The 12,000-nt window shown below is 34.5% G+C and overlaps 1 protein-coding gene across 1 annotated transcript in view; it reads left to right on the forward strand.

The window, feature by feature from the left end:
• LOC111688500 (low-density lipoprotein receptor-related protein 1) overlaps positions 1 to 12,000 on the forward strand; it is a 110,987-nt gene that overhangs the window by 88,176 nt on the left and 10,811 nt on the right. Inside the window, exons 4-14 of the mRNA XM_046953430.1 lie at positions 331 to 585; positions 1,001 to 1,160; positions 3,012 to 3,228; positions 5,574 to 5,757; positions 6,167 to 6,524; positions 6,602 to 6,799; positions 6,891 to 7,082; positions 8,076 to 8,957; positions 9,020 to 10,597; positions 10,658 to 11,131; positions 11,194 to 11,821. Of these exons, the coding sequence (XP_046809386.1) occupies positions 331 to 585; positions 1,001 to 1,160; positions 3,012 to 3,228; positions 5,574 to 5,757; positions 6,167 to 6,524; positions 6,602 to 6,799; positions 6,891 to 7,082; positions 8,076 to 8,957; positions 9,020 to 10,597; positions 10,658 to 11,131; positions 11,194 to 11,821 (5,126 nt within the window). The remainder of the gene's footprint in view (positions 1 to 330; positions 586 to 1,000; positions 1,161 to 3,011; positions 3,229 to 5,573; positions 5,758 to 6,166; positions 6,525 to 6,601; positions 6,800 to 6,890; positions 7,083 to 8,075; positions 8,958 to 9,019; positions 10,598 to 10,657; positions 11,132 to 11,193; positions 11,822 to 12,000) is intronic.

Raw genomic sequence — 12,000 nt, forward strand, 5'->3', positions numbered from 1 at the left:
AGATAGATAGATAGATAGATAGATAGATAGATAGATAGATAGATAGATAGATAGATAGATAGATAGATAGATAGATAGATAGATATATAGATAGATAGATAGATTATTATTTCAAAAATCCATTACATACTTGAAGGCATTTTACATAAATAAAAAATAAAGCCTACTTTGATAAGTAAAAATATACCTTGATTGTTTAACTTTGCTTTCAAGTAATTTCTTTTCGTTTATTCTTTTCATTTAATTTTCTTTTTTTAATATCCTGTCTGCATGTCTTTGATTTTAATTCGTTTCAATTTTGGTTTATTTTTCGCTTAACTACATTTTCAGTTCCCAAAGATGAGTTGGCTTCTTTGATATTCCTTACGCAGTCGAATGTGCGGCGGATAAATCCTTACAATGGCACACTGTTAGCTAATTTGAATTCGAATGATATATCAGCAATTGAGATTTGGCATCGTAATCGCACTTTGTGTGCCATGTACTCAAGTCCCTGGACAGCGGTTGATATGAAATGTTTTCGTATTGATGATTTCAATGTAACATGGTCGATGCCTTTGCCGGAACTAATTACGAGTACACACTGTAAGTACTTGGCCGTTGTTTGGTAGATGCAAATTTACACACGGTCTGCTGTATTTACTTAGTTATTGTTTGCTGCAAGTATCACTTGCAAGTTTTTTTTTGTAACAAAAAATATAACTTAATACAGTAAATCTGTGTGTATGTCTATAACTGACTGGTTATACATCTGAATCCCAATAGAAGTGTATATGTATATGTTTTTATGTATGATGATATTGGTCGTTTATTCGATGATGCACTTCTGTGTAAGTTGTTGTGGCTGCAACTGCAGCAATGACATTTTTTGTTATTTTATTCATCATCGTTCAACATTCTCGTTATCATCATCAACATTTTCTCATATGAACTTTTTATGTTGCATTTTCTTTGTCCTTTCTGTATATTTGTATTATTTTTATATATATTTTTGTTATAGCAATCGATAAATTACGTCTCGATTGGATAACTGGCAATTGGTATTTTTTGAGTAATGAGCCTGGTTTAATATTTATGTGCACCAATACAATGCAATACTGTAGCATTATATTGCAGGATGTACAAAATCCCTCATCAATGGTTTTGGATCCCACAAAAGGGTATGTATTCACTTAAACACACATTTTTTTCTCCATATATTTGTGTACAATTTTGCGAATCTGTGTTGTAATATACATATATTTACGTATAGCAACGCGTGAACAGTGGTCTAAATACAGTCTATAGTAGAGTCTACAGTATAGTCTTTAGTCTATAGTTTAGTTTATAGTCATGTCTATATTCTAGTTTATAGTCATGTCTATAGTCTAGTTTTTAGTCTACTCTATAGTCTGGACATTATTCTTGTCTATTGTCTAGCGTATAGCGTATATATTGTCTAGTCTATAGTCTAGTCTATAGTCTAGTCTATAGTCTAGTCTATAGTCTAGTCTATAGTCTAGTCTATAGTCTAGTCTATAGTCTAGTCTATAGTCTAGTCTATAGTCTAGTCTATAGTCTAGTCTATAGTCTAGTCTATAGTCTAGTCTATAATCTAGTCTATAATCTAGTCTATAGTCTAGTCTATAGTCTAGTCTATAGTCTAGTCTATAGTCTAGTCTATAGTCTAGTCTATAGTCTAGTCTATAGTCTAGTCTATAGTCTAGTCTATAGTCTAGTCTATAGTCTAGTCTATAGTCTAGTCTATAGTCTAGTCTATAGTCTAGTCTATAGTCTACTCTATAGTCTAGTCTATAGTCTAGTCTATAGTCTAGTCTATAGTCTAGTCTATAGTCTAGTCTATAGTCCAGTCTATAGTCTAGTCTATAGTCTACTCTATAATCTAGTCTATAGTCTAGTCTATAGTTTAGTCTATAGTCTAGTCTATAATCTAGTCTATAATCTGGTCTATAGTCTAGTCTATAGTCTAGTCTATAGTCTAGTCTATAGTCTAGTCTATAGTCTAGTCTAGTCTATAGACTGGACTACTGTAGACTGGACTATGGACTAGACTATAGACTAGACTATGGACTAGACTATAGACTAGAATATATACTAGACTATAGAATAGACTATAGACTAGACTATAGAATAGACTTTAGACTAGACTATAGAATAGACTATAGACTAGACTATAGGCTAGACTATAGACTAGACTATAGACTAGACTATAGACTAGACTATAGACTAGACTATAGACTAGACTATAGACTAGACTATAGACTAGACTATAGACTAGACTATATAGTCGAGTCTAGTAGTCTATAACGTAGTCTGTAGTGTAGTCTTTACTCTAGTCTATAGGCAAGTCTATAGTCTGGTCTTTGTTCTTGTATTTTGTCTGATCTATAGATTAGTATTTAGTCTAATCTATAGTACAGTCTAGCAGATGGTCGAGTCTATAGTATAGTACATAGTCTAGCATATAGTCTCGCCTATAGTCTAGTCTAGTCCATAGTCTAGTCTAGACTATAGACTAGACTATAAACTAGACTATAGCCTAATATATAGCCTAGTCTATAGTCAGTTTTTAGTCTAGTCTTTAGTGTAATCTATTGTATAGTCTATAGCCTAGTTTATAGGCTAGTCTATGGTCTAGTCTAATTTGTAGGTTAGTTTATAATCTGTTCTATGGTCTTATCTGTACACCATTTTATAGTATTATCAATAGTTTAGTCCATATCCTTATCTATTGTATAGTTTATGATGTAGTCTTTAATCTACTCCGCAGTCATTCATATCATAAAAACTAACCCACTGTGCAACACTCCATATTTATTCATGATTGTTTTATAAATTATTTATACATTTTGTGTACATTTTCTCTTTTTTATTCATCATATAATTTAAAACGGATTCGCTTTTATTTCATTTGCATATATTTCGTTTATAATTTTGGTTCCTCTTTTTATGGAGTTCTTTACTTTTTTCCCGTTATTTACTATATTGCCTTTTTTCATAAAATTTTACAGTTTCATCTTTTTCACCGAATGGAGTCCTAGTTTATCACGCTCCAATCTAGATGGCACAAATCGCACCGTATTGGTATCCACCCAAATTTATTATCCCAGTCGTTTGACATTGGATTTACCCAATGAACATGTCTATTGGATTGATATCTATAAGGATTTTGTGGAAAGAGTCGATTATGAAGGACGTAATCGTTGGGCTATGAAAAAAACATCAGATGTAAGTTGTATATTCATATGACTATTCATAAATGTAACAACCTTCAGCTCAGTATATGCAAAATATATAGTTAATGTTTAATAATTGTATAAATGTGTGGATACACGTAAAGTTGGTGGGATTTAATGGTTTGATGACTGACTGACTGTCAATCAGTGGTAACGCTTATATGTTGCTATAGATGGATTACATTTCAAAAATTCTATTAATATGTGTGTGCTTATTAATGCGTTTTATATGTGTAGTAAAGGATTCATACATTCACACATACATACGTACATATGTATGTATGTGTGTATTATATACTCAACAGTAGGCAATGAATCTGTGTGTTTGTTTTCGGTTGCTTGGTAATACTTAACTTTGATTTTGGTCATGTTGCCATTTGGTATCAAAGCTTTTGTGGGGGATTTTGTTGGTTGCCTGGCTGGCTGGCTGACTGTTCATTTCCCATCAATGCCAGCCACACAAGCATAAAATCACATGAATTTTAATTAACGTCTTGTGTATTGTATAAACATCGAATGTGTAAAATGCCGAAGCAAATAAAATATATGTATAAAACAACGACAAAAAACCAACAACAACGAAAAAAATTAATTTTAATTGAAAATTTTGTATAAAAGAAAATTTTTAATTAATTTGAGGAAGATTAATTTATGTAGTCAACTCAACTAATTAAAAAAATTAAAATAACATGTCCCTTCAATAGTGATTTACAATTGAATGCAATCGCGTACGCAATCGATTGAACGAATCTGTAATGCGAATTTCAGGAAAGTGCGATCATTAATTATATAGCCTCGTGATAGAAATTGAGATCTATTAAGTCAAGCACTTGATTCTTGATCTAAACAGTAGATCTAATCTTTAATTAAACTATATCCTAGACTATAGACTTAAATATAACCTAGTTTATAGAATTAATTATAGCTTGGACTACAGACTAGACCATAGTTTGGACTAGATCCTAGACTATAATCTACATTATAACCTTGACTATAGACTGGTTATAGTATAGTCTATGGAACTAAAGACTTAACTATATCCTTGACTATAGTCTGGACTATAGTCTTGACTATAGATTTTACTATATTCTGACTATATTCTGAACTAGAGACTTGACTATAGTCTCGGCTATAGACTTGACTATAGCCTAGACAATAGACTTGAATATAGTCTGAACTATAGTCTTGACTAGTCTGGACTATTAGCTATATTCTGGACTATAGACTTGACTTTATTCTGGACTATAGACATTACTATATTCTGGACTATAGAATTGACTATAGTCTGGACTATAGACTTGACTATAGTCTGGACTATAGACTTGACTGTAGTCTAAACTATAGACTTGACTATATTCTGGACTGTAGACTTGACTATAATCTTTACTATATATTTAACTATAGTCTGGACTACAGACTTGACTATAGCCTTTATTATAAACGTGACTATATTCTGGACTATAGACTTGGCTATATTCTGGACTATACACTTGACTATAGTATGGACTATAGACTTGACTATAGACTGGACTATAGACTTGACTATAGTCTGAGCTTTAGACTTGACTATTGTTGGGACTATAGTCTTTACTATAGACTTGACTATAGTCTGGGCTATAAACATGATTAAAGTCGAGACTATAGACTTGATTATAGTCGAGACTATAGACTTGACTATAGTCTGGACTATAGAATTGACTATAGTCTGGACTATAGACTTGACTATAGTCTGGACTATAAACTGGACTATGGACTTTACTATAGACTTGACTATAGACTTGACTATAGTCTAGACAATAGACTTAACTGTAGTCTGAACTATAGACTTGACTATAGTCTGGATTATATACTTGACTGTAGACTGAACTATAGACTTCACTGTAGTCTGTACAATAGACTTGACTTGGCTATTGTCTAGACTAAAGTTTAAAATATAGACTAGACTTGACTATAGTCTGGACTATAGACTTGACGATAGTCTTTGGACTGTAGCTCACTCTGGACTATAGCTTAAGTCTTGGCTATGGCTTTTAAAATAGCCTTTAATATAGACTGGACTATATCCTAGATTATAGTCTGGATTTTAATGCAGGCTATATTCTAGACTATAGTCTGTGCTATAACCTAGACTATATAATAGGCTAGAATAAAATCTATTCTAAGTCCACTATTGCCTTAAACATAGTCTGTGTTAAAGCCCGGCTATTCGGCTAGACTAAATTCGGCACTATAAATATGCGTTAATCTGGGATATTTTCTTGCTAACGAATATTTCTAAGTCTCAAATATTTCTCCCTTTGGTTAACACTCACATTGTTTTCCTTTCTTCCCTTTTAGACACATGTGCCTTTAAAATCCTTACATGCCGTTGAAGTATTCGAAAATACCGTTTATTTAGCACCATGGAGTGATACCGTTATTGTTGCCATGGATAAATATACATTAACGGCCCAGCAGATCGTTAAAGATGTCAAACGTCCATTTGACTTTAGAATATTTCATCGTCAAAAACAGCCCGAGGGTAAGTGATGTGCTAGTTTAGTGAGCACGTATGTATGTTTGTAGTTTTAGATTTATTGCATTTGAAATCATAAATTCATAAACTTAGAAGATACAAAAGAAAAGTGAAAGAGATATTAAAATGTTGGAATAGGAACAACAACAACAAAGAATAATAAAAACTAAAAGTGGAACATGTTAGATATAGAATATGTTGTACTATGGCCGGTCAGGGACAATGGATTTCTAAGGATATGTTGCTGATTTCTTCTTCTTTTAATAAAGTGTAATTTTTAAAGGAAGTGTCATATTTAAAAGGAGATATTTTCGAAAATTTTCTATAGAAAAGAGAAAATTTCGATAAGTTTCTTCTCCCAAGTAGAATTTTTACTAAAGAACCATGTATTTATATTTTTGTTTTAAAACAACAGTTGCTCATCCTTGTCGCGATAACAATGGTCAGTGCAATCAGATATGTATACCAATGTGGACAAAGGGATTTGCTCGTGCAACCTGCATGTGTTCACATGGTTATAAATTACGCAACAATACCGAATGCGTATTCCAACACTATGATAAATTTCTAATATTGGCTCGACAACGTTTGGCCAGTATAGCTGGTATACCACTAAATCAACCCGAACGCCATTCAAAACAACCGGACGAGACTGAATCTAGCTCTACAATAGTTGTGGAAGATGCCATGGTACCTATATACAATGTTACTTGGATAATGCCAGCCGATATTAATGTACATCATAAATTGGTTTATTATGTACAGCAACAAAAGTTAGTTAAACAAATAATAATTTAAACATTTTTTTTTTCACTAAAAACTCAAACTTTTAATCTTGTCACCCCCTTAGGACTGGCTATATTATACTAAGTCAATCAACGGATGGTATGCAACGCAAAATGCTTACAAATGGTACGGAGGGTATTTCCGTTTTGGCTTACGACTGGTTATCGTCAAATCTATATTGGGGTGGTGTGAAAAGTTTCTATGTTGCTCCGGTGGCAAATATGTCAAAAATTGTTACGTTGCCTTTGAAGGCCGAAGCCATGTAAGTAAAATGTTTTGTTCAGATTTGCTGTTAAATTGTTTTGAAATTTGTTTCCTCTTCTTTTTACACTATTTTGTTTTTATTTTTGTAGGAGTTTAGCATTGAATCCCATTGATGGCTATATGTTTTGGTCTCATTGGACGGCTGGCAATAAAAAGGCTTCAATCTTTCGTGCTTGGTTAGATGGTTCACATCGTGATATGTTGATTGAATCGACAGATGATAAACCCATGAAATGGCCTTTAAGTTTAGTAGTTGATGTTCAACATAAGAAGTTGTATTGGTAAGTGTTAGGGATTATATAGGTTTACTTTATTCCTGACTATAGTCTTAGTCCTGACTATAGTCTATAGTCTTGAATATAGTCTATAATATTGACTATAGCCTGGAGTCCTGACTATATTCTATAATCCTTACTATAGTCTATAGTTCTGAATATAGTCCTGAATACAGCCTAAATTCCTGGCTATAGTCTATAGTCCTGACTATTGTCTATAGTCCTGACTATAGTCTGTAGTACTGACTGTAGTCTATAGTACTGACTGTAATCTATAGTAATGACTATAGTCTATAGTTCTGACAATAGTCTATAGTCCTGAATATAGTCTTTAGTCCTGATTATAGTTCTGACTATAGTTCTGACTATAGTCTATAGTCATGACTATAGTCAATAGTCCTGACTATAGTCTATAGTCTATAGACATGACTATAGTCATGACTATAGTTTATACTTCTGACTATAGTCTATAGTCCTGTCTATAGTCTATAGTTTTGACCATAGTCTATAGTCCTGACTATACTCTATAGTCCTGACTATAGTCTTTAGTCCTGACTGTAGTTTTGACGACAGCCTATAGTCCTGACGACAGTATTTAGTTCTGACCATAGTCTATAATCCTGACTATATTCTATACTGATTATGTCTTTAGTCCTGACTATAGTCAATAGCCCTGACTATAGTCAATAGCCCAGACTATAGTCTATAGTCCTGAATCTAGTCTATAGTTCTGACTATAGTCTATAGTCCTGACTATATTCTAGAGTCCTGACTATAATCTATAGTCCTGACTATAGTCTGTAGTCCTGACTATAATCTATAGTCCTGACTATAATCTATAGTCCTGACTATAGTCAATGGTTCTGAATATAGTCTATAATCCTAACTATACTCTATAGTCTTGACTATAGTCTAGATTACATTTTATAGTCTAGAGTTCAGAATAATCCATGGCCGAAGTTCAAGACTATAACCTACTAATATTTTTCACCTCTTCAGGTGTGATGTTCGCGAAAGTGTTATAGAACGCATGAATTTTGATGGAACTGATCGTGAAATTATCTTTAAAGATGAGCAATATCATCCGATATCAATAGCTCTGCACAAAGGTACCATTTACTGGGTGGACAATAAGAATGGAACCGTAAAAACGTTCTCCATACATCATCTAAGTGGTATGGTGAAAAATAACACTCATTCACAGCTATTCTCATTCGAACGTGGTCGTACTTCCAACCTAAAAATGTTCGATGTTAGCACACAACCCACATCGATAAGCAATGCCTGTGCTAAGAGCAAATGTCCCGGAGTATGTTTTAATACACCCAATACATCTATTTGTCGTTGTCCAGACAAATTCTCACTAAATGGAACGGGGTCTCAGTGTATACCATACCCTAAGGATACAGAAGTGAAAGCGAAAAATTGCACTACCGGATTTTCGTGTCTAAAGTCACAACAATGTGTTGATATTAAGGATTTATGTGATGGCTTCGATGATTGTGATGATGGTAGTGATGAAAGTAATGCTGATGGCGGCCCATGTAATCCCAAGAAATGTGATTTAAATTTACATTTTGTATGCAATCAAAGGTGCTATCAACGTTCGCTGCTGTGTAGCTCTATAAACTATTGTCTAGATGGTACGGATCAACAAAATTGTGAAACGCATTCGTGTAATGCCAATGAATTTACCTGTGCGAAAAGTGGTAAATGTATACAATTGTCGTGGGTTAATGATGGCATGGTGGATTGTGGGCCCGATGATTCATCCGATGAAGAGGGTGAAGATTTATTCGATGAAAAGTGTGCAGAATTTGAGTGTCATAATGGAGCGTGTCGATCGTTTTCGGATGTTTGTGATGGTGTCGATCAGTGTGGGTAAGTTGGAAGAGAGAGAAAGATATAAATGATATCAATTGTTAATGTATTGCTCTTTTTAGTGATAATTCAGATGAATTATCTTGCGAATTTGAATGCGGCCCGGGAGAGCGTTACTGTATACCCGTGGGTTGCTACGATGAGACTCATATGTGTGATGGCATACATGATTGTTTGGATTTCAGCGATGAAGCTAACTGTAATGAAACCAAATCCGATAATCATCATATCATAGATTTAGGTGAAGCTCATTACTGCGGACCCATTGAATTCGGCTGCTCCGATCCATTTGAATGTATACCACACTTTTTTAGATGTGATGGCATTCCTCATTGTTTTGATAAGTCTGATGAAATGAATTGTACAGAAATTAAAACGAATCCTTTGGAATTCAATGAAACCATTATCTGTGAACCTCCTGAACGTTTATGTGCGGTGTCCAATAAATGCATAACCCTGCAACAGCTTTGTGATGGTAAATTCGATTGTGAAGATACCACAGATGAGGGCTTCTTGTGCGATGACAAGCTGTGTGAAAAATCCCATGAATGTTCACATTATTGCCACAATGCTCCAGAGGGTTTTGTCTGTTCCTGTCCCGCCCACATGTATTTAATGCCCAATGGTAAACGCTGCAGCATGCAACATGCCTGTGATCATTGGGATTCATGTTCGCAAATATGTGCCTCTGTCGGCAAGAGATACGAGTGTAAATGTTTTGAGGGTTATGATTTACAATATGATAGCTTTACTTGCAAGAGTACGGCCGAAGATGATCCCTATGTTATCTTCACCAATCGCCAAGAAATTAGAGGTTTAAACTTGAAAAAAGGCACCATAAGTAATTTGTATACATCGCTACGCAACACCATAGCCTTGGATTTTCTTTACAATAATGAATCTAGTCAAATATTTTGGACTGATGTTATAGATGATAAAATATATAGGGGACAATTGGTGGGAGAAGCTTTACACAAAGTAGAGGCGGTGGTACATTCTGGTTTATCTACCACCGAAGGTTTGGCGGTAGACTGGATTGGCATGAACCTGTATTGGATAGATTCTAATCTAGATCAGATCGAGGTAGCTAAGCTTAATGGCAGTTTTAGGCGCACCTTAATAGCGGGTGATATGGAAAGTCCTAGAGCTATAGCTTTAGATCCACGAGAAGGTCTACTCTTCTGGACTGATTGGGATGATAATTATCCACGCATAGAACGTTGCTCAATGGCTGGTAAACATCGGCAAGCTATTACCACTACTTCTATGGTATCGGCTGGTTGGCCTAATGGTCTTTCATTGGACTATACCCAAAAACGTGTTTATTGGGTAGATGCTAAATCGGACTCGATTTATACCATAAAATATGATGGTTCTGATATTCATTTGGTGCTAAGAGATCTAGAGATATTGTCACATCCTTTTGCCATAACTGTGTTTGAAAATTATGTTTATTGGACCGATTGGAGAACTACCTCAGTGATAAGAGCCAACAAATGGAATGGCACTGATATACAAGTTATACATCGAACACAAACTCAACCTTTTGGTATACAAGTCTTACACTCCAGTCGTCAGCCTCAGGCTGAAAATCCTTGTGGTGATAATAATGGTGGCTGCTCGCATTTATGTTTATTGGAGTATGTTTTATTAAACTTTTTTGAAATTTCTTCAAATTTATAAATAATTGTTTCATTTAGTGTTAAAAAATCTTATCAATGTGCCTGTCCTCATGTCATGCGTTTGGATCCTACCGATAATCGCACCTGTGTAGCCAATGAACAGGTTTTACTCTTTATAATGGGCGATGAAATTAGAGGAATTGATTTAATGCAACCCATACATCATACCATACCTACTATAAGACAATCACCTCAAGTATTAGCACCTCAGCGTATAGATTTCACTGTAGAAGACAGTCGGCTCTATTGGTCTGATGTTCAACTAAATGAAATCAAAACTGCTGGTATTTCTAATGGCCTAATAGATACTATTATCAATACGGATATACAAAACCCCTTCGGGTTTGCTATAGATTGGATTGCCAAGAATATGTATTTTTCCACTGGTAAAGTGAAAAGTGATATTTGGGCTAGTAATCTGAAAGGAGAATATGTTACGGAAATACTGGCGGATCTTAATATGGTTGAAAGTATAGCTTTAGATCCTGTAAAGTAAGTTCAAAGCTTTAAACTAAATTCGAAAAAAAGTTTTGAGTTCATTTCTTTCCTTTTAGTGGCAAAATGTATTGGATATCATCGGCTCGCAATTCCCAGTTATGGCAAATTGAACAGAGCAATCTAGATGGCAGTAATCGACAGAGTATTTTCGAGCACAACAAAACCTTAGCTTCTCTAACCATAGACTTTGATTCCTGGCGTTTGTATTATGTCTATGATAATTCCGGTATATCCTACTATGATATAGCTACCAAAACCATACACATAGTTTTGGCCTCTAGTGAAGTAATGACCATTAGTGCGGTGACCGTCTACAATGGCACTCTTTATTTTCCCGAAAATATACAAAGTGTTATAATGTCATGCGATAAGGATTCTTGTCCTGAATACTTTATGTTACGTAAAAATACCAAATCCATACAGTATTTAAAAATGTTTTATGCTGAAGCTCAACAGGGTACGAATACCTGTGCTGGTCCTTTGAAAGGTGGCTGTTCGCATTTATGTTTGGCCATTTCTTCTACAGAACATGTTTGTGGTTGTTCCATTGGCTATCGTGTTGATCCTAATAATCCGACACAATGTATTGGTTTGGAGGAATTTCTTTACTATTCAAATCATGAACTAAAAGGTATTGAGGTTTATGATCCCAGTAAAACTTTGGACGAACAAGGACAGAAAATGGTAAGTTGTAGCAAAAAACATTGGTGTATTCGAATTTCCCTTTAGGGTTGTTAAAAGCTGCAATAGTTTCTGTAAGTTTCCTAACGTTTTTGAGTCAGTCTCTAAAGCAAAAAAGTTCTTGCAGCCGACTTCTCTTGGTCAGCTACAAGATATGCTTAAAGAGAAATACTCCTTGGTTA

The sequence above is a fragment of the Lucilia cuprina genome, chromosome 6 (genome assembly GCF_022045245.1).
Source record: "Lucilia cuprina isolate Lc7/37 chromosome 6, ASM2204524v1, whole genome shotgun sequence".
NCBI lineage: Eukaryota > Metazoa > Arthropoda > Insecta > Diptera > Calliphoridae > Lucilia > Lucilia cuprina.